This window comes from Alexandromys fortis, unplaced genomic scaffold (genome assembly GCF_014885135.2).
Source record: "Alexandromys fortis isolate MF-2015 unplaced genomic scaffold, M_Fortis_MF-2015_v1.1 scaffold_93, whole genome shotgun sequence".
NCBI lineage: Eukaryota > Metazoa > Chordata > Mammalia > Rodentia > Cricetidae > Alexandromys > Alexandromys fortis.
Window position 1 is genome coordinate 2908625 of NW_026067970.1, and position 14950 is coordinate 2923574.

The following is a 14950-nucleotide window of genomic DNA, read 5'->3' on the forward strand; positions in this document are numbered from 1 at the left end:
AGGTGCCTGGTGGGACCTTTCTACCATTCAAACGGGTGTCCTACCCATCTCTGAAAGGTCTCACCGCTCCAAGACTATCTGTGCAAGCCAGGGAGGTAGGTGAGGAGTAACTTTTGGCAAGAAGCCTTAACATCCAAGAATGGGGAGGGAAGTTATTGACGAAATGCCCTGGCCGGTGAGGTTGAGGCTAGTGCTTGGAGTGCCTGGGGGACCAGTCTTTTTAATAGCTAATCCTTTGGCCATAACAGTGGCTTTAGCTCTTTCCTGGGAGGGAATCACCGCCGTGTCCTATGAAAGCAGTTTATTGGCTTCTCACTGTGCATGCTTTTATATGGAACCAGTTTACAGAGCATGTTGTTAGATATTTATTCTGCTTGCCGGCACTGAAGCCACAATAAAAAGACGTCTCTAACAAACCCATACTCCATTTCTCCTTCTTTCTAGTCAAACTATATTATTTATGAGTCTTTAACTGGGTCAAAAATGCACCAGAACTGGGTCATAAATCATATGAAATGCTGACAAGTAATTGAACAGCAATTAAAGCTAACATTTTATTTCCAAGGGGTGTTTTAGAGCACTTGAAACGGCCTCAGTTAAGCACAGTTACCACCGAGGTCGGCATGGGGAAGGCAGATTCGGCTCTTTCTGGGAAAGTAACTCTCACTCAAGCAGAGGAAGCCTGATTTGTTTTTGTTTTGTAAATAAGGAAATATGGCCTTTCGTTTTATAAAAGAGAGCAAATTTGATTCTAACTCCTCACCAGGCACCCCTTTCTCTGCTCCAAGGAGCAAAGTAAAGCGAAGTTTCTTCCACCTTTCCGGAGACTTCCTTCCACCCTTCCCAGGAGCAGAAGGTCCCCAAAGCCCAGTTAGCCCTGGCCTGGCCGGTGCTTTGGAAGCAGGCAGTCTAACTCATCTGCCTCCAGGCTGGCAACAGCTTTCTTTCAGAGGGAATATAAAGCCAGAGAAATACCTGTCTCTGCTTGCTGAGGAGGATAGCTACAAAATTCCCTCAGATTTTGGGCACACAGACCAGTTCTTTAACTCAGGCTGTCTTGGGGGTATACAGCAAACACCCAAACCAAAAAACGCTGATGGAAGTACAAACTGAGCCCCAATCCCCTTCTGAAAAGAAAACCAACCTCCAGGCGACTGGCAGGCTCACCAGCACACCAAGCTTCCCCGAGGTCTGAGCTGCCTTTCCCCCTCCCTCCCAGGCAGATATTGCTCTGGAAACAATGGCAGGCCCTCCAGGTTGGACTCATTGGGTTCGGCAAGGGGAACTGTGCCCCTGCAACCCAACACTGGACAAAGTGCCTGGAAGCATCATCAATAAAACGGCAGTGCATCTGCCCATCGTCCTCATTGATTTTCCTCTCCCATCTGCTCAGGCTGCCCAGGTCAGCCCTAACCCTCCATCCTGCTCAGTAAACACTGGCCAAATGGAGAGAGGCTCCTCTTCTCAGCTGCTGGACCCCTCTCTTTTCATGAGGGCTGGCCATTCTAGCCTCTTGCCAGCCACCTCTGCCTGACCACAGCTTCCAGCTACCTCAGACACCACAAGCCTTCCTCTGCCGGGGGCTTAGCTCCTGGGACTTCATCCCAGGTTGCAGTGGGACAAAGCAACCCGAATACTAGAGAGTACTTGTCCATCTAGTAGCCCCCAAATACCGTTTACACCTCACAATATTTTCTAGGGAATTAACCTCAGAGTCTGAGGCGCTACTGGGAATCTTTCAGTTGCTTTCGGTTCTAAAACAGAAACAAAGGAAGACAGAGGCTGAGGGTCCTGTCCATGATCCAGTGTCTCCTCGCCTGACCTTTGTCTCTCCTAGCCATAACTCACTCTAGATATGAACAATCAGAGGAAATACCTTAAAATAAATTCCATCCTCCTGGTATGGCCTGGAGTCCCATCGGCTAGCTTGCCCAGAACTGCTCCATGAGAACTGAAAACTGCAAGCCGCTGGAAGAGCGCCTGCTCCGGAGAAGGGAAAGGAGAAGGAGAAGGAGGAGGTGGGTGCGTGGGGGTGGGGGGGTGGAAGCTCTCGCTCTAAAGAGAATCTAGAAAACGTAATCACAGACGAAGCCTGCCTGGGTCTCCGCTCCAAACGCCACAGTAATGTGCACTGTTATGTGCTCACGTGGCTACACGTCAACTTAAATCCTTTTATTTGGAATAGGGAGTCACTGAAAGAACCAGATTTCCAAACAGAACATTTCAATTTGGGGGAGGAAAAGTAGGGGATCTTGTTCAGGGTAGGAGGGTCAGAGTTCTGTCTCAGCAGCAGGACCATGAGGGGGTACCCCACACACATACATACCACACAAAGGAACTTATCTGCACTTCCATTTCTTTACACACGCTCCAAACATAAGGGAACAGCAAAGCTCTCTGTCTTCTTAGTGTCCACTTAACTTTTCCTATGGCCTCTCTTCTACAGACAAATTGAATTCAGCATGCCTAACCCTACCCCCTCCAGGCTTTTCTGACCCACAGACCCGGATATCAAAAGGCAAGAGCCAAGCCCAGAAATGACTGGCTAGTCAGTGGATCAGTCAGCAGGTTTCTTCATGGCATGCAATTGTATGGAGTTTGCTCACACCCACGCCATACACCACAGCCACTGGAGAAACCAAAAGGCCTATAATTACCTGACAAAATGTTAATGTCTCTTCTCCAAGTCCAGTGGTTTTGTTCAGTGGCAACCTACTAGGAAAGCCATGCTCCACTATAAAGTTGTGGATCAAGATTTTGCTAAATCTGGAGAGACCTAATGCCCTAGTCAAACCCATACTTATGCATTTCCTCGGTGCATAGCTGAGTGATACATGAAATTATATGCTTTTAAAGATGAAAAATGTAAGAGGAAATGATCTAATTGCCTCTGAAATAGGGGGAAGCATTGAACTCCACTGGAGTCTCCTTGCTAACCTACAAGACAACCTGAGGCCCTCCCTGTAGACTGTTCTGTGCACTCTGGGCCGAAGACAACTCCACAGCTAACAGTGAAGCTGAACTGAACCAGTTCTGCCCAGTAGAACCTGGCTAAAGCAAACACACCGCCCTCCCAGTCTCCCCCCCCCCCACTCCTGCCTTCTGTTTGGTGACAGCATCCACACATCTCAACCTTTACAGACTGTCTAAATAGCCCTAGTCCCGATTTCTTAACCTTGCATGTCTTTTATTTCTGGAGGGTTACTCTTCAGCTGGCCCCAAGTGTGGGGACTTACTTGTAGAAACTACAGGAGACTGTGTATGAGTTTCCCCATCTTTTCTCACCAGAAGGGACCCAAAGGGAGTCTGCTGAGAACATAAGTCAAGAGACTTTCTCATGAATGATGGGGGTGTTCAAATCATGACCTTGGAAGTGAGTGCTAGCCTAAGCTGGTGGCAACACACTTCTGGGGTTCTAGCTGGAAGACTTCCATAGAAACCATCCTAGCCATGGCTTACTCAGGTGCTGGAAAGCAAGAATCCAAACCTGTCTGGCCCAGGTTTGAGAGATAAAGAACAGACCAAATGCTGGCTTCCATAATATATTCTTCTGTCTTCAGAGGAGTCAATCCACTCGTCTTTGTGTTGTCTGCCCCACGTGACACGTGACACCCATTCCCCAGTGCCAGTCATTCACATTGAGCTTTCCAGATACCACAGAGAGACCTAGAAATATGGCCCAACAACTCCCTTCCCTAGGTTTCTGCAAAGATGGTGAGGGCCCCCTCTGAACACTCTCAACACTTCCAAGCAAACTGAAACTCTTGAGGCCATAAGTCAATGGTAGCAATCCCTGGCGCTGCTTCAGAGAAATGCCTTAGCTTCAGTGAAGCCCATTGGCATCCCAATCCCCTTCTGGAGCCTCCATGCCACTAACATATCCGTCAATGCACCAACTGCTGTTTAACAATTTAACATTCAGGACTGATGTGGGTGATTTGGAAATCTGAGGCAGTCAAAAGAAATTTAACTTTTGAGGAAAAAAAAAAACCCTCTAAGTGTGAAGTAAGGGTGAAGTTAGGCTGGGCAACCCCCACAGGCACCCAACAGCTGTGAGTTTCCCTTCAACACCCTGGTTTCCACTTTCTTGAAGCAAAACTGGCTTGAGAGGGTGGTCACCAGACCCTTTCCCCTCACTCTGGCCAGGGCTGAGAACCCAAGCTATGAGCCAGGCCACCAGAGCCAAACTGGGGGAAAGTTGGCTCGGGAGGAGCAGGTGACCAAGCGTACAGACTATTAGTCAATATTTGCCAGGCTGTTGTTAGATTAGATATATCTGTTCTCAAACACAGCAATCTGATTTCTCTATCAAAACTATACTTGAATGATAAATCTTATTTACCATGAGATATTTCCTGTGGCTTACAACTGCAGTACCAATGTGCTTCAGCTCTCGAGACACAAGTGAATGTGTATATCATCTTATACTCCTGCGGCTTTCAAGGTCGACAGATACGCAAATCATGTATACACACTGAGTTAGGCATTTACTGAGTTGTAAATGCCTAAAATGTTCCTTCTATGCTTGATAGAAACAGACACCCACAGCTGAGACAGTAACTCCATTATCGGGACTGTTTACTTCCTATCTGATAAAAACAATGGTATCCCAAACTGCATCCCAGCCATAAAGCACCATTAAATAGCATATTGGAATTAACTGACAACGTGATATCTGTCTGGGGAGGAAATTTTAGGAAAGATTTGTACCTAGAAAACTGACACAAAATTTGAAAAGTTTGGCTATTTTTTTTAAAGAAGTAATCCCTGGGTTGGAGGTACCTCATAGGTCAGTGGTAGAGTGCTCACCTACTATGTGCAGAGGCCCTGGGTTCCATTCCCAGCACCAGGGGAAAAAGGTTTAACCCCTGAAAGAACAAAGCAAACTCATCCTTTCGCACTAAACTTCTGAAAACTATTCCAGCAATCCCTCCCCCAAACAGGACCACAGGACCGTAATTTATAGCTCCTTTACAAGGTAATAAACCACAGTAATCACCTCCCTGCATCTCAAACTAAAAGAACAAATTAAGCCAGAGCTTGAAAAGAATTTTAAAGAGTTTTTCCCTTGCTCCAAATAGAAAAAGAAAACATTCCGAGCTAGAAGATCTGGGCTTTTCCTGTAGAAAGCACTGTGGGTCTGCTCTGAGGAAAGACTGGAGTAGACTCGGCCTGAGCAGGGCCTGCACACTGGAAAAACTGCCATCGCGAGAAGTTTCTGATCAGACAGAACGCAGGTGGCGGAGACAAGTTTTCTCAGCTCAGAGCTGGAACTGGCTGGCAATTTCAGGACACACAGCTTCCCGGTCTCCCCAGCCACAGAGCACACTGCAGTCACCTTGCTGCCCTGGCTCCTGCCTCCTTCTGGTTTGCAGCGGGGTGTCTGTTTGGGGGCTTGTGGAGAGTTACAAACACACCCCTCTGGCTCTCCTTACCTCTTCTTTTGCTTCTACACCCTCTGCTCCTGCCTACTACAGGCTTTGGAGCCTGCTCTTTGTCTGCCTCATGCCCACATGGTCATGCTGCAGCCCAGCTCTAAAGTCTACCAAAGTTAAATATTGACCAAAACCTCTTTCAGCCAGCTCTAGTTGCCAGGAGTGGGGGAGGTACACTTCTCCCCGCCTCCTGGTGCAAAGTCCCAAGCCTGAGAAAGAGTTTGGTGCAACACTTACCTCCAAAGATGTTTAAATCTGAACCCGGAATGCTCTTCGATTCCAGGTGCTCAGGGATTCGCTTTTTCCAGTGTCCAGGCACTCTGCAGACAAATAAACAGCAGAGGGTGAGTGGTGGCTGTGAAGGAAGGGAATGAAGACTGGAGTTAGAAATGTGTCCTCTGTGGGCGCCAGGGTGGCCCCAGGGTGACGCGGACACGGAATTGTCGCCAGGGCACTGGTCCATGAGACGCACTCATAGCTCGAAATATTCCAGTCTACAAATGGCCCGAAGATGGTGATTTATTTTTGTAAAACAAATACATACTCCATCTCTGCACCCACAATCTCCTTTTCTTTTTGTATAGCTTGGGGGAGTGGAGAATGAGTTAGAGGGAGGAAAATACGATGGCTTTTGCTGGTGATGTGGGGATCCGCTGGCGGAGCTCCGCTTGTACCCCAACTTGGGGAATGTGAAGGCAAGCTTTATTTTCTTTTGCCAACAATGGGAAGCCTTGTCTGGAAGCATTCGATCACAGGCTCTGCTGAAACCTCACTAATAGCGCTCATTTCTGTTGGCGGGAAATCAGAGCCCTGCTCAGTTCACAGATCAGGGGCAGTCTTGGGAGGTTTTGTGTTCTGGTTCACTGAAGGACTGGGCAAGCTATTTCTTGGTCCTGGTGGGATAAAGCAGTGCCCAGTCCCTAAGAACGGACCAACTCCTGCTGCTAGAAACCAAGTAAGACCAAAGTACTGGACAATAAATACCAGCCCTACCGGTGCAAGCCTTCCACTCCCCCCCAGCCCCCACCAACTCTACTGCAGCCTCATGCCTCCCTGTTTTAGCACTCCCTTGCTTGCTAACTAGAAAATGGCCAAATGATAGCTTTTGGGGGGTCAGGAAAGTGCAGAGAATGACCCCAGCTTGTTAGTCCTCTGTTGGGTCTGTGCAGCATTTTTGCTTCTATGGTCCTGACCCTAACCCAATCAGTACCCACCTGCCAGCCTGCTCCAAACCAGCCCTGTGTAGGTCTGTCCTACACCTATGCAAGCCAGCTGATAGCCAGGAAAGAAGCTGGGGAATTGCCTAACTCTTGGCTCGGGAGCCTCCTAGAATGCTGAGGCTTGGCAGCAAACTGGCATCTGCCTTCTGCCACAAATGCACCCACAGCCTTTACCCTCCATAAGGATGCTCAGGACCAGAATCCACTCGTGACCCTTTTGTTTTGTGCAAGCTCTCGCTCTGTGTCTTCAAGGAGAGATACCCCTAGCCTTGGGACTCCTGATGTGATCCTGAGCAGGGTGGGGGCCTAGGGCATGTACTTTGCCTCTCAACCTCATCCCAGAAAGATCTGCTGTGCCCCAGCCTTCCTCCACCACCCCTACCACACACAAGGTTTGGGAGTATTGTAATTATTATGGCTATTATTGTTGTTGCTATCTCTTTGTCCTTAAATCTAATATTCATGGTTCCTGTTCCCCATAAATCCTTCAGACTAATGAATCACAGAGAGACGCTGCTCAGATCTCTCGCTCTGCAATGGCTGCAGCCGTTGTGGCCTCTCCCGCGTTTTTTTGGCATCTACTTGCTCCCTTGCTTGCCTAGCGCCAGTGATTTATGAACGCCGGGAAAAATTGAACAAAGCCGCGTGCTCCTCCTGTGGTATCTCTGCAGCCTTCCCCAGCGTGAATCAGAACATTACCAACTGTCTGCACTTCTGTCCCACTTAGTCAGCAACCAGGATATGACCATGAGGAGAGGGAGGAAGGGAGGAAGGGAGGAAGGGAGGAAGGAAGGAAGGAAGGAAGGAAGGAAGGAAGGAAGGAAGGAAGGAAGGAAGGAAGGAAGCTAGAAACTCACATTTCCCTGGATACAGAGCCTCCCTGGACTCGCAGCAATCTTACAGGAAAGCCTTGGACCTGGTAAGCACCGCCGGACAGCTCCGTTTTCCACACCAAAAGGCTCTGCCTTCCTGGTGGAGTTAAATTAAGCCTTTGGAGATAGGTCTGAAGGTGTGTGTATTTAAAAATCAAAGAGGAAGATGAAGTCTCACTACTGAGAGATGCATTCCTAGTGAGGCCCTGATGACTCAGATCCATTCCTGACGATCTGCGTTAATTATTTAATGAGTCACGTGACCACAAAGATCACAATTTCAATATCTCCTTCCACTCTAACAGGCGCTACACCTTTATCAGTGGCAACCGAGGTCCATACTTGGTTTTTTTTTGTTCCCCAAGTTTTCAAAACATAACCATTCTTGTCCTAAAAGGGAATGCCATGGACATGCTGGGTTGAGCACTGCAGAATTAGTCATTCTGGGGCCACCAGCCCTGTAGGCACCCTCACCTGAGCAGAGTGGCCAGTGCACCTGCTTGAATGGCAAGGATAAGGCAGTTCAGTTACATCATCTCCCAGGGCAGCTTTAAAAACACATCCATTCTTCTTCCAGACTATACACACACCTGCGACCCCACACATCTGCACAAGCCGAGATACCCATCTCCAGGCCTCTATTCCTGTTTACCCTGCAGCAGAAAGATGTCGATGCATTCTGCCCATCCTGAGTGATGCCAAAGGTTCTACAACCCACATTCTCATTAGCATAAGGAACTTGAAGAGAGTCATCCAACTGCCTCAGTTTCCTCTTCTGTACACTGCGACAACTGAACTAAAATGCCCCCCAGTTCTCTTTCGTCTTAACATCTTCAGGTTAGAAATGGGGACATCTGAGTTCTAAGGCAGCAGTGACAGATTAGGTTTCATGACGCCTCCCTGGTATTACCCCATTTCTTCTCCTCCTCTGCCCTGTATACCATCCTTTTTGTTTCCTTTTTTTTTTTTTTTTTCGGGACAGGGTTTCTCTGTGTAGCCCTGGTTATCCTAACACTTGCTCTATAGACCAGGCTGACCTCAAACTCAGAGATCCATCTGCCTCTGCCTCCCAAGTGCTGGGATTAAAGGTGTGCACCACCATCACCACCAGGCACACACCATCCTCTTTTAAGTACAAAGTATTTTCCCCCTTGATGCAGTGTATAAGAAAGGGATGCCAGGAACAGCAGTTGGAAAAGGTTAGGACTGAGTTTTTCCTTGAAGGACTACACCTATTGATGCAGATGGCAAGGGAATGGCGGCAAAGGCCTATTGCTTGTGCAGAACCCACTTGTGGGGACGGCAAGCCCTAGGTCCTCATTTACTACATTTATTTTTTGGAGTGTCTCTCCTTCCACTCTAAAGAGTTGCTGATCTGTTTCTGTGTTGGAACTGCTAGAGGGAAGGCAGCAGGGGACAGTGGCAGAGTTTGAGAGCTTAGGGGAATAGTGGTGTCCAGGAGACATGGGGAGAAGCGGAAGAAGTAGAGGGACTAGGGCACTCTGGGATTGCTGATATAAAGACAGAGACAGTGTGAATGAGCCCACCCCATATATCTGGGTAATCTTCCCATGAGCTCCATCCTGGGTATTAAGTACTCCACTACGCCTGTCACAGATGAATTCCTGCTGTAATAAAACACCGGGTATATCGTAGATTTCAGCGAAACTAGCACAGAAAGCCTGCAAGCTGCCATTTTTCTTCAAGGGGGAGAGTGTTAAGTACTTAATTCAAACTGTGACCATTAAAGTGTCTCCTACCCGATTTAGGTTGATTTCAGATGTTGACAAAACTTTTCTCTCCAGAGGCATGCACAGCTTGGCTCTGTGACTAAAGGGGATGCTTGTGGATGGGAGGAAAAGAAGGGAAAAGTGGGAGGGGGAGCATGGGCAAGGGTCGTTTTGGTAAGAGAACTACAGAGTTTACACAAAATACTGTCCTTAAAGGTCAAGGGTTTGAAGGACTAGTAGGTTTGCTTTTAAAAAAAAAAATTAATGAGATAGAAAATCTGTCCTCTCAGTGAACTCTCATGGCTGCCCTGACAAAGGGCAGACAATGGACGATTTCAGAGTGCACAGTGAGATTTTCTAAGCTGTTCTAGCGAGCTCCCCTAAAGGCTGCCTGAATCACAAATAGAACACCCACCATGAAGAAATGGCATAATCATTCATAGCATTTTCAATAACTTTGGTTTTGCAAAACACCAATATCTTAATCATCAATGCAAACATGACATCTTATCCCAAAACAGCATTTAAAAAAAGGATCTTGTCTCTCGTTTCCTTTTCTGAATGAACAAATGAAAGGCACCCCCTTCACCTACCCACCAATAGCTCCAGAATGAAGTCAGTTTGTGGCTCACATCCTTCCTTCCCCACTGAGGAGAAATACAAGAATTTACCTTAAGTGATGAAAATCTGCCATTTGAGATTTTGTGGCTTGACATTCAGTTTCTACTAAGAGCGTGCGTGCGTGCGTGTGTGTGTGTGTGTGTGTGTGTGTGTGTGTGTGTAAATACATATGCATTCAAGCAAGATGCTGCCTCTTTGCCTGAGAAAGCATTATTTGCAAGAGGACCCCTCTTCCCTCCAAAGACACTTCCCAGAGAATGCCTTTCAGAATTGCTGTTGAATTACAAAGAAGTATTTATTGTATGAGGTGATTAATGATTCCTGGGGAAATTGCTATTTTCAGTGTGATTTAATTTTGCTTTACAAGTGCGTGTAGTAGGGGAGTTAATAAGTTGTAGCTGTTGCTACACTGCCTCTATAAATGCTCAGTGCCTGTTCACACCTTATAAAATGCACTTTTTGCCAGGTTCTTCCTGACTTGGGAAGCCATTTGTATACTCCTTTCCCCATGAATTCTCTTGGTCTCTCAGAGACTAGAGCCCATCACTTCTTTCTAAATGCTAGCTTACCTACAGGCGAGAACAGATTCCCCCACCCCCGCCCCTGGGCTTGCTTGTACTCGGTGCAGCAAGGGTGGCTGAGCTTGTCCCACTTATGGAAATGGTTTTAAATCCCCTCTGATGTTACAGAAGTAGGTGAACATCCCTTCCCTCCTGTACATTTATTACAAACCCCAAAACTGCTCTGCTTCAAGGCCAGGTGGCAGCTCTAATATTATGTACAGTGTGTGTGTGTGTGTGTGTGTGTGTGTGTGTGTGATGCCGGAGTATCAAATTTCAACCAATGAACAAGTACTAGGGTTACAGACATAGAGAGAGGCTTTTTCTTTTTCTTTTTCTTTTTTTTTTTTTTTTTCACCATTTAGGTCTAGATCTCTGGGTGTGCACAGAAAACCCCTCCCCCAGCACTGAGGAAAGTGACCCTAATCAGAGTTTGGCTTTCTTCCAACAGTGAACTCTTTCAACTCTACTTTGCTTAGGGTGTATTTTGGGGTGTCATTATACTTCTTACTCCCTCAGAGGATACTTTGGAGAGTGTGGTGGGAAAAGTTCACTTGACTCTAAAAGCTCTTCTTAAAGAAGCAAACAAAAAGTCCCAAGCTGTGTTCAGCGAGAAGACTGTCAGACCAGCCAAAAAACCAAAAAGCAATCTCAACCCTTTGCACAAACTATTTTTTATCTCCAGGGAAACAGGCAGATTAAGTGTGAAGGTGCAACGAACGCCAAGGGGCCGCCTCTTTCCAAGTGTGCTCAGAGTTCATCCTGGGGAACAGCTGCAGAAACTCCTGGGCCTCTGCTCTGCACGGTTTCACCTTTCATTGCAGGGACGGACATGTTTCGATGCCTTACAGAGACTTGAAGCCTGAAAGCCTGGCCAAGTTTGGAAAGAAGAGGAGCCCTCTCAGGACTCAAGAGCCTTCTGCTTTTTGGAACATTTCCATAGTGGGTCAAGCTTGACAAGAATTCAGATCAAGTTGAACACACACATACGCACACAGACACAAATTCTAGAGCACTCAGAATGTGACCCCAGCTCACACTGTCTACAAGGCTTCTGCACACAGGTCAAATATCTACACCAAGAGGAGTTGGTTTCTTTGTACTTTTGTTTTTATGAAAAGCTTGGAATACATACAAATCTGCCTCTTAGGTTTTCAATGTTTTTTAAAATGTTTATTCTTAGCACATTCCTTTTGACACAGCCATATCACTTTGTACAGTTGCAAGTGGATCTAACTGCATTGCCCTCTCCCCCAAGATTGTGCCCAAGAATAAGACAACAATATCTCTATAACAGTATCTTAAATAAATGCAAGGAGAGGAAACTACATGCCACACCTACCATCAAGGTCTACACATTTTGAGAATTAAATAATCTGATGAGGTCCACAATGTCTACTCAGTAAAGCTCATGTGAGCTGCCTGAATGTAGAAGATGAAGGTCAGGGAGCTGGGACAGCCTCTTCTGCTTGTAACAAGAATACAAGTACATATCCCCAGTCAGCATGCGCTGTCCAGCTGACTCAAGGGTCTTCGATGACAAGTCGTCGACCCTCGGATACCTCATAGGTATCCAAGCCTGAAAAGGCTGTCCTCCAGGTCAGCAGGTTGTCCACTATGCAGTGTCCAGGGCAGATGTCCTCTTGGGGATAGCACAGACACTTACCAGGGATACTCTCTTCTTTTTGGTTATGGTTTCCAGCAAGTTGGATTTTGTTTTGGTGTCTGATATGGTTTCCTTGGGGAGGAGTGGATGAGGATAGAAGCAGGAAAGGAGAAGGGCAGGTAAGTGACAGAAACTGATTTGGTCCCCAGATGGTTATATGGAGGAGGGAATGGGTGTGGAGGCACTGGGGAGAGGGTGGGGGTGGGGGCTGTGAGTTTGTGCTTTCCCAGGCGGGCCGGCAGGGGCCGAGGTAGGGTTGGAAGATCGCATCTTGGTGTTGGGAAGTTTGTGGTCTTTCTTCCACTTCATTCTCCGGTTTTGAAACCAGATCTTGACCTGGCGCTCAGACAAGCAGAGCGTGTGGGCGATCTCGATGCGGCGCCGCCGGGTCAGGTAGCGGTTAAAGTGGAATTCTTTCTCCAGCTCCAAGACCTGCTGCCGGGTGTAGGCGGTTCGAGAGCGCTTGGGCTCGCCTCCGTTATAACTGGGGTTGACTGAACGCCAGGACCCCGAAGGAGAAGGCCAAGGAGGAGGGAGTGGAAGAGAAGGAGAGGAGGGGAGAGGAGATAGGGTGGGGAAGAGCAATTGGACATCATCATTATATAATAACCTGACACCAAGTTCACGCAAGATACATAAAACGGCAAAGAAAATGTTTCACAGGCTATTGACAACGGGAAACACCCGAGAGCCATAAAGAATGGTGCTGGGCATTGGGGCTGAAGAAAAGCTTCAAAGACACATGGCCCGAAGCCTCTGCCAGGGCAATTAAATTTATGGGGGCTATAATTACTGCCCTAACAGTTTGGCGTCTCGTAAATCTTGGGATAAAGGGACCCTGGGTACAAAAGGGTTCTCACGTTGGGACCAGGCTTTGGGAAGCGCGTACACACCCACAGCCAAAGCGCGGGCCAGATGGGGGGCTCCCCTCCCGCGCCCTGCCCCGCGTCCCCTCGCCCGCTGCCCTCCCAGCGGCGCCACATACCGGCGCTCACGTGGATCTTCTTCATCCAGGGGTACACCACCGGCTCCTTGCCCTTCGGGCCCGCCGGCCCCTGGTCCGCCAGCAGCAGCGGGCACGCGGGGGCGCTGCCCCCAGTCGCGACAGCCGGGGTGGCGGGTCCTGGAGCGCAGTGCCGAGGGGGCGCAGGGGACTGCGGGGCCGGGCTGGGGTGCGCGCCAGGGACCGGGGACTGCTCGGGTCGCGCAGGGCTGGCGCCGCGGCAGGCGTAGGGGCAGGCGGCGGCGGGCGCGGGGTACAGGCCCCCGGGGTAGCTGGACTCGCGCGCCCGTGGCGCGTAGTAGGCGGGGGGCTGGCGGGCAGCGCGTAGGTTCGGGGCCGGCAGGTGCGGGGTGGTCTGCGGCCGCGGGAAGCCGGGACCCCCGCCCGCGCCGCCGTCCCCTCCGCCCGGGCCGCCGTGCGGTGCGAACTCCTCGAAGGGAGGGAACTTGGGCTCGATGTAGTTGGAGTTTATCAAAAACGAGCTCATGGTCATTAATTTGTGAAGTGCAAAAATACTAATTTTTCTCGCGGTGTCGTTTTTCTGCGCTCGCTGAGGCCCCTCCCCCTCTCGCCGCGCTTCCCAGGCCCCCCCACCCCATCCCCGGCGCCCGCCCCTCCCCCCGCTGTCAAACGCCTGCCCTTCCCCCTCCCGCCGTCGCCGCCGAAGTTCGCGCCGCTCCTCCCCCGCCCCGCGCGCGCGCTCCCCGCAGCCTTGCGCGCCCCGCCCCGCGCCCCACGTGCCGCGACCCGGCCAATGGACGATCGGCGCGCGCGGACCCGGATCAGGAAACACGCGGGGGCGTGATGGATGCGGATCTCCACCCGGGCGGGAGGAGTGAGCAGGGGCTTGGGTGCCTCTGCCCCCCAACTTGGATTCGGGCTGAGAAGTCGGGGCCCGTTAGGCTGTGGGTCCTGTCGAGCCCTCTTTCTGCCCACGTCTGTCTGGGGCAGACAGAGGCCTCGGGGCAGCTGGTTTCCACGGCTCAGCGCTGACCTCCCGTCCATCCAGGCCTCGGGTGATCCCCCAGGGTTCGAGGCCCTCCAGGAAAGGAAAGGACACTGGGACCAAGAGGCAGACATTGACTTTTTATCCTAGCCCTGAAATAAAACGGAGGAGGCCTACAGACCCATTTTTCTCGTCCGTGTTTTGTTTTTGTTTTTGTTTTTTACCCGCACCCTGCACCTCCACCCGGTTGTCGGGGGAGTCCCTCGCGAAGCCGGCCTGGAGCCGCACCGAAAGGGTGGGTGGAATGGGCCGCTAAACAATACACTAAAGGATGTACAGAAAGGGCAGCCCAGTAAAACCGCAGGGTACTTAATTTTTTCTTTCTTTTTCTTTTTTTTTCCAGAGGCAGAATTCTTACAGCATTTTTTATTTCCGAACTGGAACCTTCCTATATATGGAGGCGCTGACAAGCTAGCTAAACAGGTCTCCTTTACGGCGCTGTGGTGAGGCCTCCCCAGGAGAGGGGATGGAGAGGTGACGCCTGCACACAACCCGGCTATCGAATCCTGTAACTTCTTCTTACAGAACAAACCCCAGACAGAAACAAGCTTGACATAGAATAAAACCCTTGGCGGGTCTGATCGTCAACTGCTCTTTTCTAACTTTTTTTTTCTCTCTCCTCTTTTTGGGTGTTGTTTCCTCAGGCTGTATCTGGGGCTAGGGTTATATTTACAGGACAGCCTGTAATTTCTGAATTGCTGGAAATTAGCATATTAACGATATCAGTAGCTCCGGAAAGGAAGGGGGGGGGACTGTTGTCTGCCATTTGGTAATTGAAATTTGATGGGTAAACTAATTATGCCATTATTGACAAATAAATTACTTATTAATTCCACC

General features: G+C 49.3%; 1 protein-coding gene across 1 annotated transcript; it reads right to left on the minus strand.

Annotated features, from left to right (window-relative positions):
- Positions 1-12123: 12123 nt before the first annotated feature.
- On the minus strand, positions 12124-13714 carry Hoxa4 (homeobox A4). The gene is made up of 2 exons (XM_050155446.1): positions 13090-13714; positions 12124-12598 (listed from the first exon to the last, which is right to left on the minus strand). Exons 1-2 carry the CDS (start codon positions 13598-13600, stop codon positions 12258-12260), a joined length of 852 nt encoding a protein of 283 aa, XP_050011403.1. The 5' UTR covers positions 13601-13714; the 3' UTR covers positions 12124-12257.
- Between the last annotated feature and the right edge of the window lie 1236 nt (positions 13715-14950).

Bases quoted from the DNA above. Each gene is read 5' to 3' on its own strand.
- Hoxa4 (XM_050155446.1), bottom strand. From the start codon at position 13,600: ATGACCATGAGCTCGTTTTTGATAAACTCCAACTACATCGAGCCCAAG. The intron at 12,599-13,089 runs GTATGTGGCGCC...CCTGGCGTTCAG, and splicing joins GAAGATCCACGTGAGCGCCG to TCAACCCCAGTTATAACGGA.